The sequence below is a fragment of the Typopeltis vanoorti genome, chromosome 11 (assembly GCF_054136105.1).
Source record: "Typopeltis vanoorti isolate ZY-2024b chromosome 11, IOZ_Tvanoo_1.0, whole genome shotgun sequence".
Classification (NCBI taxonomy): Eukaryota; Metazoa; Arthropoda; class Arachnida; order Uropygi; family Thelyphonidae; genus Typopeltis; species Typopeltis vanoorti.
In genome coordinates, this window is record NC_143559.1 from 64590781 (window position 1) to 64607899 (window position 17119).

Below are 17119 nucleotides of genomic sequence, written 5' to 3' on the forward strand. Positions count from 1 at the left end.
ACATAGGCAAGTCATCAGTCCTCAGTAAATTGGAATGCATATCACTGACCAATGAGAAGCCCAGCAAGAACAACTTACTTTTCTGTTTGTGTTGACTAAACTGCCAATCCTTAATTTTAGGCTAAATAGCATGCACTTTTTTTGTCAGTGTTTCCTGCCATGATGAGTGCTACTGGCTAGCTTGGATCTTATAAACTGTGCCATCTGTATAATGGTATTATCAAACAGTACGTGGAGAAAGTATGAGCTAATCTAGCAGCTAAATTTGCAATCTCATTTTCCTTATTTTCGATGGGATTGGAAATACAACAAAACTGAACATCAATATTTAGGGTCGTCATTTACAACAGTTCTAATACCTCACACAGCATTAGATGCGGATTATACACAGGAAAGGAGAAAGCCTATAAAAATCTCAATGAGGCTGTATAAATTACAAACTTTTGGTAGCAAATTTCTTTTATATGTACAAGTGCAAACTGAATGACATGCAACTCTGCTGTATAATTACTACAATCAGGTGGGATCTGGTTGGAGATAGTAATGTCAGAAAACAAAGCAGCACAGCCAATACAGGTATCAGTTCTCGAGTCATCAGTATAGATGGGCAAGAAATCAGAGTGGGCTGCTGTGTGCATTAAACAATTGCAAGTAGACAGATGGAGTACGAGACTTCTATAGCTGGCAAAATGACAGATTGCAGGATGGAGTGCAAACCTGCCATGGAGGGATGCCATTATGTTCGGTGCAGGCAATGTTGTCAAACATTCATGCCAAAAGCTTGCATACTCTTTAACATGCATACCAAAAGGATGTATGGCAGGCTGATGTGTGTAATACTGAACTTTTCAAAACAGAGAAAAGAGACCAGTCCACAAAGTATGCTCTGGAAGAGACTGCTTCTGCTAAGTGATAGAGCGGTTCATTTGCTTCAACATAAAGATTGAGTAGACGATGAGCAAAATGCACTAATAGCTATCTGTATACCTTGATAATGGATGGAATCCAGCCATTGTAACTCATTTTGCCTTGCAGAACTATAGATTAAGATCTATAATCCAGCTTTGTGCATGATAATGGCAAAGCAATGAAGATCAATCCACATTCCATTTAGTAGAGGATAGAGCACAAAGGAGATTAAATGCTCTCTTGCACTTTTCTCTTTGTTGACAAAAGATGTGCAAGGAATATAAGTTTTCTATCAAAGAAAAGTCCCAAGAACTTGGCTTTGGTTGCTATTAGAATAAGTTTGTCACATTCTTAATTCAGGATCTGGGTGAAGAGTGCATTTTTGAGAGAACTGTACACACATGCACACACACTTTTTTCCTACTGAAAACCTGAATCCATTACTTAGTTTATAGAGACATGATCAATTTCTTGCTGAAGTTGTCTTTAAATTACCTTCAGGTTATGAGAGTGACAGTAAATTGAAGTCATCAATATATAGAGCACTGCTTACACTGGGAGGAAGTGGTTTAGAAATTTAACTTTAATAGCAATAAGTTTCACACTTCAGGTAGAGCCTTGTGAAACATCCTGTTCTTGATATGACTGAGATAGCGTACTTCCTACTCTGGCTTGGAAAGTTCGCCTAGACAGAAAGTTTAATAAATACAGGAAGGTGTCTTCTGAGACCTAGGTTATAGAGGTCTTTTAATATGCCTTATCTCCAGGCTGTGTCAAGCTTTCTCCATATCAAAGAACACTGAAATCAGATGTTCTTTCTTCCAGAATGCATCTGTTATACAAGTTTCTAAACAGACCAAATGGTCCAAAAATGAATGTCTACAAAAGCCACATTGCATATTCAAGAGAAGATCATTGTTTTCTAAGTACCAGAAAAGTTTGGCATTAACTGTTTTCTCTAATATCTTACAAAGGCAGCTGGTCAGAGCAATAGGTCGATAATTCATGCTTGTGTTGAATCCTTTCCTGGTTTTGGGATAACAATGACAACTTATGACTTATGCCAAGAATCTGGAAACTCTTCCTCAGTAAGTATTCTGTTATGTAGTTAAGAGAAGGAGATCCATAGAAGATGGAAGATATTTCATCATTTCATAATGGATGTCATCAGGCCCTACTACACTAGGGTGAGATAACAAGAGCTCTTTTTAGTTCCTTCTTAACAAATGGCTGATTATACAGTTCAAGCCCATTGATAGAAAAATTTATTTGCTGTTTTTCTTGTTGCTGTTCAATAGTAAAACAGAAGGATACGAAACTGTTGTTGAGATTCTGGAAAATTTTTCTCCCAAAGTGTCTGCAACAACACATCCATATGGTCTAAAGTAGACAGTGTGTTCTGTATCTACCTTTCATTCTGGATTTTATCCTACACAATTTTTGCACTGGTCGTTTAATCGATAAGGTAAATTTGATCCAAGATTGTTCGACTCTGAAGTCCCACATAAGATGCTCTGGCCCAAGCATGCTTAAAAAGCTATTAATTTATATGTGGGATATCTACAAATATACTCCACGCTCTATACTTTTTGCTACCTGGAATTCTAGGTTCCATCAAGACTTTGGATAGAGTGGAAATTGAGATGGCATTTTTGGAATTGAGGCTGTTGCTGGCTGAACCATGCAATCTGTTACATACTATACTGCTTCAGTGATAGGTGTTTGACTGACTGAATCAGCATTAAATTTTGCAAGATGGGGAAAAAAAATTCCAGTCAGTATGATCCATTTCCCATTTGGGTATTCATGTAGGAGAACATGGATCATGTGAGGAAAATGATCACCTCTGTAGATGTCTTCAACATCCCACGTGAGAAGTCAAAAAAGGCAGGAGAGCAGATTGTAAGATTGATTGCAGAATATGAGTAAGTAAGCATATGGAATAAAGTACTGAGTCGATTATTCAGAAGAGAGGTCACTGTTCGAGGATTCATTCAATGATATCTCATCATTTGTGTTGAAACTACCTGACAGTGTTGTGTCCATTAAAGCCACCTATAAAATATGGATTCAGGCAAGGGTTTAAATCAAATGATTTTAAGTATATACGGCCAGCATCCATCTCTTTCTCTGGAAAAGGATTCAATACGTTGAATGTATTGAATGTTAAACCACCAGACATCCCCACAGAAAAAGCTTTTTCTGTAGGATGTCTGGTTTTATCTTTAAGTGATATCCTTGCAATAATTTTCTTGACAAGCTGGTTCTCATCAAATGGAACCATTTTTGGAGTTGTTTATGGAGTGAAACCATAGGTCATACAATTGATGCACTCCACATAGAAGCAGTCATGATCATAAATTTCAGGTATGGTGAAATTATCAAATGGTGGAATAGACATACATGTTTGAGATGCTGTTGATAATTATCTTAACTGCCACCTTCTTAGCATAAGAGGATCTCAGAACAGGTGTAGCAGTGGCTAACTTTCTTTTAGCATCCTGATATATTTTGTTCTGTTTTAATTTTTTGTATTTCTTCTTCATCTTTCCACCTCTAACATGCATGGGAATAAACATCGTGATCTCCCTAACATTTGACAGATTTATTAGTTAAACTCAAATGCTATCTTCCTCCCAAATATATAGTTTACCTAAAGTTTAGAAACCTATCAACTTACCTTCCTTTAAACTAACAGCTAGCTAAATCTAATCCCTTCCATGGCACATTTCACCTTATAATAAATCAGAACCTCCAAATCAGTAACACTCTTGATCAGGCTTTTCAATTTAGACGAGTTAATTTCATAGGAAGATGACAGGATTTTTTCTCCTGGAAAGGCTGGTTTTTTCATCCCAAGAAACAAAATGATCAGAAGCACACAATTTATAGACAGGATTAAACAACTTATCATAAGCAGTAAGCCAGTGGTGTAGCTAGAGCTTTTGCAGTCCCTCGCAAAATACTACAAAAAGTCAAAACGACATGTAGGGAAATAAATTAAAACACTGTTTATTTTTGAAGTAAAACTTTAATTTCAACATTCTAAAATGTTATTTTTCTTGCTTTTCTGAAAGCAAAATAGATGACATTGGCAAAGTCTATTTCACAATAATGTAGGTAATTCTTAATCAATTTTATTTAGAAAAACTCCTCTCACAACTAGCAACACTTACAGCAATTGTGAAGAAAATTCACAGTAGTATTACAATATTTGGAAATTAGTTCTCCAGACTGTATTTTAGAATTAACTGCAAAAGTTCAAAAATGTTCAAAGTGTCGACTGGGGCAGACCGCCCTCTCTGCCCCTCCCTAGCTACGCCTCTGCAGTAAGCTGATTTCTAAGATGCTAAGTTACTTGGCCATGACCATTGGGCCTAACACAAAAGGAATGATGGGATAAAAAATTCCACTCAATCTTTAATCCAAAATTTAAGTAATACTACCATCATGGTTGGTTTTGACATTGCTTTGTTCACTAACATTCCCCTTTTAGATACCTTTAATTCAACTGAAATGTTTTTCCTCTAACATTGTCAATCTCTTCAAATTTGCCATCCATGCTGGTTACTTCACTTGAATTACTTCACTTGAAAGGACATTGTATATAAACAAAAGCAATAAGCACATGGGCTCTCTCCTCTCACTTTCCAAATTTCCATATGGAGCTGTCAGTATTAGTCTGTGGTGCTAGCTGTTGAGGTAGAGGAAAGCAATGTGTCAAGCCATGTGGGCAAATAGAAAACACATCAGTATCTGCTTAAGATAGACTGTTTTCTATTTGGCCACATGACTTGACATACTGCTTTCTTCTACCTCAGCCAGCACCACAGTCCAACTTACTACAGAAAAAGACAATACTGTTTTTTGGATGCTAATCTCACATTTTCCCAACAGCACTTTTTCTCAGTTCAGAGAAAGCCTATCCATATGTGTAGATTTAGTTGCTTGGAGATAGGACTAACTAATCTAAAAATTAAATTATGTTCATCTGTGAATGCCAGGAGCAGCAGAAATAAAGGAGACTCGTTGTTTCAATGAATGAGCAATCATTCAAACATAGATGAATGTTAGTGAGACATGAATGTGGATATTCTGATCAGAATAAAAATAGAGGAATATATTGTTCTTTGTGAGGATAAGAATGACAACGGGCACTATTCATAGCAGAGGAATTATGTCTGCACAAAGTGGAGATGCAAGGGAGAAATAGTCACTGGTTTTGAGCAGGATGGTATGGGTGGGAATTGACAAGATGAGATATTTAGTTTGATGTTGCTAAAAAAGGTAAAGAAATGTCGAGACTGGCGATGAAGAAACGTGGTGGTAATTTATGTAATTGGGTTAGTAATTGATGGGGAATTATGGATGATTTTAATTACAATAATAGATTGTAATTCTTATATATACACACACACACACACACACACACACACACTGCATAACAACATTTTTTTTAGCTCTTGCATAATACTATTCATCCATTAACTGTTACTTGATTTAGCCTTCTGACTTTGGGTACTATACATTCTGATATTGCTTCTTTCAGACATTGCTTGATCACTTCTTACAGACTGCTAAGATCCTTACCTGACATATTTTCATGCCATTCACTTCTTCAGCAGTAACTTATCATAATCACCTACCTTGTAATTCCATACACATATATAATCCCCCCAGCAAAAAAAAAAAACATTAACTGAAAATCCCACATGTACAGCAACCTCAAATCAAAATCACATTGTCACACTCCCTAGTCAGAGAAAATGTGGGTATATTGGTTATTGACAGATCTCGTCTCCTATGATCAGATCCAGCACTCTTGTTTCTACACAGATCAAATGGTCTGAAACTGAATGATGTCTACGAAGACATTTTGTATTAGAGAGCAGATCATTGCTTTCATACCAGAAAAGTCGAGCATTAACCATTTTCTCCATTATCTTAGAGACAGTTCATCAAAACAGGTCAGTAATAGATTTGCTTGTGATTCAATCTTTTCTTGGTTTTGGGATACAGTAACAACTGAATTATGACAAGAATACAGAAATTCTTCCTCTGAAAGTACAGCTAATTCTCTTTTTACAAGCCTTTTTTTTTTCCTTTCGGGATTTCGAGATAACATGGTTTAGAAAATAAAAGCAATTCCATTTTTAGATGGTATATTTTGATTTAACACAGTTCAAATGGCATTTATTTTTAAAATTGCAGTTTGAATTCAGTTCTGTTAATAAAAAAAAAGGGTATTTCCATTATAATTATGTTTTTGCATTTTGTGTTTTGTTCAGGCAATAGAGTTGTTATACCGGGGTACTTAAGGGTCAAAGCTGTATAACTGAGAGGAGACCTCCACATAGCCATTAAAGGAATGTGGAGAACCGACCAGGGCTTCTGCCCTAATGTCCAATCCTCACCGTCTCGTGGTGCACCCTGTTGGGTATCTAACTGGATACTGAACGAACAAGGATGGGCTGGCAATTTGGGATTAAGCCGACCAAACTGTATTCTTATTGGCTTAAACCAATATAGAAAATGATGGTACAACATGACAAAATTTCATGCCGGCTGGGGCACCGCCTGGTTAAACAAGCCCCCCCCCCCCCCCCCATTGTTTTTGCCAGGGAACCAGGCCGAACAGCGAAAATTCAGCTACTGGAACAAATCTGAAAACAAACCCCAACTCAACATCACCAGAGTTACAGATCGGTACTATCAACATAAGAAGCCTGAATGGCAAAGAAATGGAGCTAGCTGAGGAATTAGATAAGTACCAGATCGGCATAATAGGGGTGAGTGAAACAAAGAAAAACTGGCGAGATCTTTCTGAGCAATAAATACAAAATGTTATATTCAGGCAATGACAATCAAGGAAAAGAAGGAGTAGCCATAGTATTCAACACAAAATACGAGGCTAATCTTCTTGAATGGCAGTCAGTCTCAAGTAGAGTAATGTGGGCAAATATGAGAATGGGAAAGTGGACAATGAGAGTTATTTGTGCCTATGGTCCCACAGAAGGTTCTACTAAGGTAGAAGTGGAGGAATTTTTTGAGGCTTTAGAAAAAAGCAACTGACACAATGAAAAAGGAAAAGTTTGGGATCTAAATAGCAGAGTAGGAAATGATTGCGAGACATACAAAAATATTTTGGGAAAATTTGGAGAAAAGAGCAAAGCTAATAATAATGGCAAATATCTGTTGAATTTCTGCTCAGGACATGGACTGGTTATTACTAACACCATGTTCCAACATAAAAATGTTGCACAAATTCACATGGAAAGAAGAGGCAAGGAATAAGAAAAGTCTCAGTGACTATGTTACTGTTGATAATGATGTTTTCTACCTGGTGCAGGACAACAGAGTGTACAGAGGATTTGAGATTGGAAGTGATCACTATTTAGTCTTGAGCAGGATAAAATTGAATTTCATATTGAAAAGAATAACATGTAAGAAAGTTTTAAAGTGAATCAAAGTTGAGCAGCTCTCAGATGTCAACTGTAGACTAAAATACACAAAGATTATTGAAGAAAAATGAAAGAGTTTGAGAACAGAAATCAAACCTTGGAGATTCAGTGGCAAACCTTAAAGAAAACCCTGATTGATTCAGCTAGAGAGGCATGTGAAGTTGTTTGCAAGGATAGAAATATTAGAACTCCATGGTGCACACAGGAAGTTAAAGAGGCAGTGAAGGAAAAGAAGAAAGCATATCAAAAGTTCCTGTCAAATAAGTCAGCTTGTGCTCTTAGAGAATACAGAGACAAATGCAAGAATGCTAAACACTGTGTAAAACTAGCTAAACAAAAGTCATGGGAGGACTTTGGCAAGAATATAGAAAATAAATATCAAGAAGGTGGCAAAATATTCTGGAGGTTGTTGAAGAAGCTTAGGAATGGAGAAAAGAGTGCTGTAAAAGGAGTTAGAGATGATAAAGGTTACATGACAGCAGGAGAAAAAGATATCCTTGAAGTATGGAGTAATTACTTTGAAAAACTGCTAAATGAAACGAGCAGTGATGACAGCACAGTGGTAAAAAAACACTGACCAAGCATGCAGTCAGGAAAACATATCCATACTTGAAGTAGAAAAAGCCATCAAAGGCTTGAAATGTGGAAAGGCAGCATGAGTAGATGGTATTCTACCAGAAATGCTGAAGTATGGTGGTATAAGCGTCATAGAGTGGCTGCACTGCATAGTCAGAAAGCCTGGACAGAGGGACGAATTCCCGATGATTGGAGTAGAGCTCACATAGTACCCATATATAAAAAGGGAAATAAAACTGAATATGAGAATTACAGAGGTATTTCCCTACTGAGTGTTCCTGGTCAGATTTATGCAAGTATACTTGAGAAATGGTTGAGAAGAATTGTGTAACAAAAGCTGGGTGAAGAACAAGCTGGATTCAGGCTAAATAGAGGCTGTCAGTATCAGATCTTCACTTTACGACAAATAGTCGAGAAAGCATGGGAATATAACAAAGATCTGTATTTTAAGTTTTGTCTATTTGGAAAAGGCATATGACAAGGTGCCAAGAGAGAAGCTATTCAATATGCTACAGTTATATGGTGTCAATGGGGCATTATATCAAGCAATACTTAGTCTTTATTTGAGTTATAAGTCAGCAGTTAGAATTGAAGGAAGTACAGGAAGATGGTTTAATGTTAAATCTGGTGTGAGACAAGGATGTACATTATCTCCTCTGTTATTCATTATCTATATGGATCACATTATGAAGGAAAGTGGTATTAAACCTGATATCAAAATTGGAGATGTTAATGTCAGCTCTTTGCTTTATGCGGATGATGTTATACTTCTAAATAAATCCGCTACAAGTCTGCAAGATTCTCTGACTAAATTGAATAGCTGTTGTAATAGATATGGTATGAAGGTGATCAATAAAAAGACAAACAATGAAAATAGGCAGAATCATTGAAAATGTCAACTGTGTTGTGAATGGAGAACCTGTGGAACAAGTAAAACATTTCAGCTATTTAGGAACGATTTTTAGTGAAGATGATAAATTAAATATAGAAATAGACAACAGAATCAGCAAAGCTGGTATGGTGGGAAGTCAATTGAATAAATTCATATGGAATAAGAGAGAAATTAGTCGGAACACTAAATTAGCTGTATACAAGACAATGTTCAAACCAATTTTAACTTATGGATCTGAGAGCTGGGTCAGAAGTAAAACACTTGACCAAAGACTAGAGACCGCAGATATGAGAGGCGTGAACTGATGGCATCAATGGCAATATTATATGAAAAACGGGGATATTAGGAAAGAACTTGACATTGTCAGCATCCAGGAATGCATTAGCAGAGCTAATCTCAGGAGGTATGGTCACTTAAACAGAATGGGCGAAGAAAGATTAGCAAAACAAGTGTTTTCTGCCAGGTTGGTAGCAAAATGACCCAGAGGAAGACCAAGATATAGGTGGATTGATACGGTACAAAGTGCCTTACACGATAGAAATATAAGATCTGATAATGTTGGAGTCTTGACAAGTAACAGACTGATTTGGAGGAAAATTGCAGATAGGAAGTTAGTAATGATGTAATTTTTTCATGTAGTACTGTCATATCCTGTACACCCCTTGAGGGTACATGGCAGGAATTTGATGATGATGAAGAAAACATTGCAGCATTAACAGGATAGCCAAAGTGTTTCAAGTGATGGAAGTGATTTAATTCCAGTCTCACACAAAAGAATGCGACTACTGTCAGAAAGTAATGACAAATAAAATTTAACGAATAACCATAGGCGTGGGTGTATTTGGGTCTTTTTGAATTTGTTTTATTAGTGACACACTAAGAAACACTTTAAGAAAGATACACATGTATATACTTTAAATAAGTATTTAAAATAAAAAATATTCCATTAAAATACGAATAGTTTTATTCAATAATTTTCATGTTTTGTTTGAAAATAATTTACTGTTTGTATTGGGTTTCTGCATCTATTTTTTTTTTAATATGCACCGTATTCTTTTTTTACATGTTTTTTTCTGGAACCAATCTACCATGCAAATGGAGAATTGGGTGTACTGTGTAGTAATAGATCTATAGAAGATGTTTTATCATCTGATAATGGATGTTAATCCTACTCAGTGGGTTAGAGAAGTAGCATCTAACAGGACAACAGATACCCTGCTTTTACAGATGTTTGGAGGTTAAGTTGTATCAAAAGCAAGAATTGGGGAAAACATTTGATCATTCCTCGGGATGCATCTCATACCTATCACTCTGATCTTATAAGCTATATATCTGCTTATCTGGGACAAAAAAGGAGATCTCATTTTGATATCACTCCTCTAGAGCAGTGCTTCCCAAACTTATGAATGTAAAGGCCCCCTTGGAAAAATTAAAATATTTCATGGCCCCCATTGAAAAAAAAATCTTAATACAGACATTTATATTCAACACAAAACATACACAGCGAATATTGCAAAATTCAAATGCAAATATTACATTTTTAGTATCTTACATACACATTTGACATGGCACACAGTCTTAAAACATTTTAAATTTGTTTTCATTATTTCACACCCCCCATATTGCATTTTTTCTCCTATATTAATTTATGCATATTTTTATGTTGGAACATGTTAGTAATAACTAGTCCAGTCTTGAACAGAAATCTAGCAGGTACTTACGATTATTACTACTTTGCTCTTTTCTCCAAATATTTCCAAAACATTCTTATGCATGTTAATCACGTCCTATTCTGCTATTTTGATCTCCAACAAGGACGAACTTTTCCTTTGTTATGTCAGCTATCTTCTCTAATGCCTCAAAACATTCCTCCACTTCTTCCTCAGTACAAGTTCTGTGCTTGTACTGAGGAACATAAGCATAAATGTTTCATTGTCCAGTTCCCCATTCTTATATTAACCTATATCACTATTTGATAGTGTCTACCATTCAAGATTATCCTCATATCTAGTGTTTAATATTACAGTTACTCCTTTTCTCTGATTTTTATTGCCTGAATATAATATCTTTTATTTGTTGCTCAGAAAAAGTTTTTTTTTTTTTTTTTTGTCTTTTGTTTTGGTAACACCTATTATGTCGATCTTGTACTTATCCAATTCTTCTGCTAGCTCCATTTCTTTTCAATTAATGTTTCTTATGTTGATGGTACCAATCTTGATCTCTGGTGATGTTGAGTTGGGGTGTGTTCCAGTTGCTGACTTTGCTATTTGTCTTGGTCCCTGACGAAAACAACGAGTGGGGGGAGAGGTCCTCGTTTAACCAGGTGACGTCCTAGCAGTGAAATTTCACCATGTTGTACCATCATCTTGAGTTATGGTTTAAGCCAATAAGGATACAATTTTGGTTGACAAAATCCCAGATTGCCAACCTATCCCCATTCATCCATTATCCAGGTAGATACCAAAAGGGTGCACTACAAGAACGTAAGGATTGTACATCAGGTCAGAAGCTCTGACCTAATGTACAATCCTGGTTGGTTCTCTGCATTCCTGAGAAGGCCATGTAGAAGTCTCCTTCCAGTTATCCAGCCTGGACCCTAAGCACCCCAATCAGATTCTTTGGACAGCGATATGAAATTTTCTTAATGCATATATACAGCAGCCTCCATAGCTCAGTCAGTATAGATAAAGCCCTTTGGTTAAAAGATCTGGATTCGATTTCCGTCCATGATGGGAGGAACCTTTATCTGGTCTCATATGGGGATAGAAGGTTTTTTCACCCAAAAACTCGTTTTTTTGTTCTTCAGAACAAAAACACTGGCCCTATGAACACAGATGGATTTACAGCCATGAATACTTACGACAATGTGGAAGAGGTAGGATCCTCACCACATTCTCTTCACACCCAAAGTCAACCACAAGTCACATCATAGCAGTCAACCTCCTGCACGGAGATGAAGATGATGCAGAAGCCAAATTCAGATGATTAACATATGCCTAGCTTTAGCAATTCGGTTTAACTTCTTCACCTGTTGCTGAATAATTCATCAATACCACATGTCTTCCTGACCAGAAAAATTTTCCTCTTACATAAAATAGTTCTGTCTGGTAATGTCCATTTAACCTCTTAATCTGTAAGCAATAGGTCTCACTTTTTCTTGAAAATGTGTTTATTTCGGAGACACTTTCAAATACTGCTGTGAAATCTTAACTTTCCAAAACAAATCTGGTCTTCATTCTTATTTTTCTCTCTCTTATCCCTATTTCTATGCTCCTTATCTATGTACTTAGAGTCTAGCTGTAAGTTTCTCCTAAAACCCATTGTGTACATACAAATTTCAACTAAAGAGCAAGCAGAAAATAATAACTGCCACACTATCATTAACAAAACAATGTCTTGAAACAAACAGATTTTCATGCAGTCTTTATTTAGGTCAAAATAAATGAACTTAATTATTACAAATATGTCTAGTAGATAAACTAGAATCAACAAACTTCATTTTCTAAATATTATTCTCTAATCATTAATAGTACACAATTATAAACAAAAAAAATATATAATTCTAACATACAATTACGAACTTTTTTTTCAGTTTTTGCAAGTTATATTTTATAACGGCCTTATTTCACAGAAGTAAATAGAGTACATAACTCTTCCTTTAATTTCCCCTTACCTTGAAAAGTTATCCTAACCTCAAATTTTGAAACATGAAACTGACATTCCAGGTAAATGTTTATCCAAAAGCCCAATAACCAAGAGTACCAACAAGCCTGCTAGGTGGCACAATTAAGGGCTTCTTTGGGCATTGCTATATTTCTTCACTCATGTAGTTAGTACCTGCATGCATGAACTTTATCAGTGTATTGTCCCCTAATGTTAGTTTGAACAACAAAATACAGGAGACATGAATTAAAATATTTTAGTTTAGTCAATGGTGTCATTTTCTTCCTCAAATTACCAATATGAGCAATAAACAACAGACTTTATAATCAACTTAAAGTTTCAAGCAGGAACAAATGACAGAAGGTGACTTTAGAATACTAACTTACCTCATGGCTAAGGCACTTATCAATGAGCATAAGAAACAGATTTAGGCTTTCATCTTCTGGCCGTGTTAATACCAACAGGTTTGTGCAAACTAAGGGAAGAAAGAAAAATAAATAAATAAAATAAGCTTTTTATATGATTAAGATATTTGTATGATATGAAGTTTTATTTAATATATAATCTGGATATAAACTAAAATCACTGGTACTAGAAAATTTTATCATATAGTATGTTAAAAGAAAAAAATAGTTTGCAGATGCTTTACAAGAATACAGAGAAAAATGTAAAACTAAGCTATGTGCAAAAGTAGCTAAACAAAAGTCATGGGAAGATTTCGGTAAGAATATAGAAAATAAATATCAGGAAGGTGGCAAAATGTTCTGGAATCTATTGAAAATGCTTAGAAATGAAAGAAAGAGTGCTGTAAAAGGAATCAAAGATGATAAAGGTGACATGAAAACTGAAGATCTCAGATGTCTGGAATAATTACTTTGAAAGCCAAACAAAACAAGCAGTGACAATCATACAATGGTGTCTAAAATCCAAGGACAAACACTATTTCTAAAGATAACAAGATCTTAATATTAGGGAGTGAAAGAAAGTATGAATGAGGAAACAGAAGTAAGGTAGCGAGACTACAGAAGTGACAGAGTGAAATTGTCAGAATTCAAGATTTGATGAAACAGTTATTCAAAATAAAATTAGGAATATGAAAAGTGATATTACATGTTTAGTGGAAACTAAACAAAGTATGCAAAACAATAGAATGAAAGAAAAAAAGGTAAAAGAGATCGTGAGCGATTCCAGGATAGCGGTGTATGGAGGTTCGATAGGTAGAGGGATTAGTTAAAGAGAGAGTCCATAAAGTCTGCTAACCAGCAAATTTAGGCATTGGACATGAAAAAATGAGCAACAGAGTTAGTGGTGGTTTTGTGGAGATAAATGATCTAAGTGGATATTAGGAGCATGTGAGGGGGAATATCAGGAGGTTATTGAGAAGAGTGAAAGATAACAGCGTAGCAAGTAAGGTTGTCAATGTATTGCCAAGTATGACAATGACGAGTTGAGATGGAGAGCCAAATAATGAATGGTATAGTATGCCCACTGTTTGTAGCTCTCTGCTTGGAGTTTTGCCAAGAATAGTTGATTCATGCTAAAGGGGAGAAAGAAATGAAGGATGTACAAATTGGTCGCCAACATGCGAAATCATGTGCTTTCTCGTCTGTCGCTGTACTAGCAGTAGCTTGATTTTTGTTGTCGCTTTTTTGCATTATTAATTTGTATGATGGATTCTGTACAGTCAACAAGTTTTGTTAAACATTTCAGTAGCTCTTGCAAAAGAATATTGAGTAATGTGCTGACATTTTGCGAAAAAGAATAATTAAAAAGCAAGTCAAAAATGTGCAAGTGCAGGCGTATTGGGGTCGACTATTAAAAGAATTCATAGGGAATCAAAAAGGTGATGGTAAGACAAAATTTAAATCTCCTAAAAAAAGCACCAGAGAAAGAAAACCATCGAAACCATAGCTTTGAATGATTTTGATGTAGATGTTATAAGAAGATTACTTAAATTAAGGGGATATTAAATCCCACATAGTTTTAAAACCGAATAAGAAACTCAAAGATTGGAATCAGAGAGTTTCTTGCCGAATATAGTAAGCTATAAAGTATCGGCGACACTAGCGTTAGCCAATGCAAGTGATCCTAGTATGTAGTACAATACCGGGCAACTCGTTGCAAAGGTGGGGGAAGTTCAGATCGCTATTCTTAGGTATTTTCCATAATGTAAAAACACATTTCCTAGGAAATGTATGCTGTTATTACATTATGGAGGGAGGTCACTACCCAGACCGGTTTCAGCCTTTTTTGAGGCTTCATCAGCGAGTAGCTAGACCTAATACCAAAGTGTATAGCGAAAAGAACTTATGTACTCTGCGAACGAGTTTTCCAAACAAGTGCAACCATTAAGTTACTTAAGTATAAAGAGCCAATAAGCTTCATTTCGATGTAGTTTACTATATTTGGCAAGAAACTCTCCGATTCCAATCTTTGAGTTTCTTATTCGGTTTTAAAACTATCTGGGATTTAATATCCCCTTAATTTAAGTAATGTTTTCATTGCTGAAATGAAGCTTATTAGCTCTTTATACTTAAGTAACTTAATGGTTGCACCTGTTTGGAAAACTCGTTTTTGCAGAGTACATAAGTTCTTTTCGCTATACACTTTGGTATTAGGTCTAGCTACTCACTGATGAAGCCTCAAAAAAGGCCGAAACCAGTCTGGGTAGTGACCTCCCTCCATAATGTAATAACAGCATACATTTCCTAGGAAATGTGTTTTTACATTATGGAAAATACCTAAGAATAGCGATCTGAACTTCCCCCACCTTTGCAACGAGTTGCCCGGTATTGTACTACGTACTAGGATCACTTGCATTGGCTAACGCTAGTGTCGCTGATACTTTATAGTTTACTATATTCGGCAAGAAACTCTGATTCCAATCTTTGAGTTTCTTATTCGGTTTTAAAACTATGTGGGATTTAATATCCCCTTAATTTAAGTAATGTTTTCATTGCCGAAATGAAGCTTATTAGCTCTTTATACTTAAGTTATAAGAAGAATTATTCAAGAATTTTACGTGGTGTTGAGAAAAGAGTGAACTGTTCCGAAATTGATTCCTGCGCTTAAAGAAAAAAATTTATTTTCCTTGAAAAAGAGAAACTTTAAAGAAAATACTTCATGAAATCTGATTTTGTTTTTATTGCTACTGAGTATGTTTGGGCAGAAGTGAAAAGTTTCATCCGCCATTGCAACGTAACTGGGGATATTGACATGTCAAAACTTTAAGCTTTCAGAACAGGTGATTGAAAGTATTACAGTTCAAAACTGGGGAAAATATTGCTCTCATGTCATCTCTTTAAAAAAAATGTATTGGGACAGAAACGGAATTATCAAAGAATTATGCAAACCTTTGGTGATCAGTTTAAGTGAAAGCAATTCAGACACCGATTCAGATGACTATGAAGATTAAAAGGATTTGATAATAGTATTTTTTTCCAAACTTTTTTTGGTATGGGTTTGTTAAGAGTCACAAGTCAAATAATTAATCGGTTTAGGACATTCAAGTGTCTCAATTCTCTCAACTGTAAGTTTAGAATATCTAAGTCATCATCATCATCAAATTCCTGAAATGTACCTTCAAGGGGGTGTACAGGATATGATAGTACTACATGAAAAATTTACATCATTACTAACTTCCTATCTACAATTTTCCTCCAATTCAGTCTGTTACTTGTCAAGACTCCGACATTATCAGATCTTATATTTCTATCATCTAAGACACTTTGTACACTGTATCAATCCACCTATATCTGGGTCTTACTCTGGGTCATTTTGCTACCAACCTCGCAGAGAACACTTGTTTTGCTAATCTTTCTTCGCCCATTCTGTTTAAGTGACCATACCTCCTGAGATTAGCTCTGCTAAAGCATTCCTGGATGCTGACAATGTCAAGTATTTTTTCCTAATATCCCCGTTTTTCATATAATATTGCCATTCATGCCATCAGTTCACGCCTCTCATCTTTCTCAGAACTCTCATATCTGCGGTCTCTAGTCTTTGGTCAAGTGTTTTACTTCTGACCCAGCTCTCAGATCCATAAGTTAAAATTGGTTTGAACATTGTCTTGTATACAGCTAATTTAGTGTTCCGACTAATTTCTCTCTTATTCCATATGAATTTATTCAATTGACTTCCCACGATACCAGCTTTGCTGATTCTGTTGTCTATTTCTATATTTAATTTATCATCTTCACTAAAAATCGTTCCTAAATAGCTGAAATGTTTTACTTGTTCCACAGGTTCTCCATTCACAACACAGTTGACATTTTCAATGATTCTGCCTATTTTCATTGTTTGTCTTTTTATTGATCACCTTCATACCATATCTATTACAACAGCTATTCAATTTAGTCAGAATCTTGCAGACTTGCAGCGGATTTATTTAGGAGTATAACATCCGCATAAAGCAAAGAGCTGACATTAACATCTCCAATTTTGATATCATGTTTAATACCACTTTCCTTCATAATGTGATCCATATAGATAATGAATAACAGAGGAGATAATGTACATCCTTGTCTCACACCAGATTTAACATTAAACCATCTTCCTGTACTTCCTTCAATTCTAACTGCTGACTTATAACTCAAATAAAGACGAAGTATTGCTTGAT

The 17119-nt window shown here is 35.6% G+C and overlaps 1 protein-coding gene across 15 annotated transcripts in view; it reads right to left on the reverse strand.

The window, feature by feature from the left end:
* Nucleotides 1-17119, reverse strand: part of smg (sterile alpha motif domain containing protein 4 smaug) — a 392969-nt gene that overhangs the window by 50330 nt on the left and 325520 nt on the right. For all 15 annotated transcript variants that reach the window (XM_090400252.1, XM_090400245.1, XM_090400238.1 and 12 more), the window contains one exon: nucleotides 12888-12976. In XM_090400252.1, the coding sequence (XP_090256378.1) occupies nucleotides 12888-12976 (89 nt within the window). The remainder of the gene's footprint in view (nucleotides 1-12887; nucleotides 12977-17119) is intronic.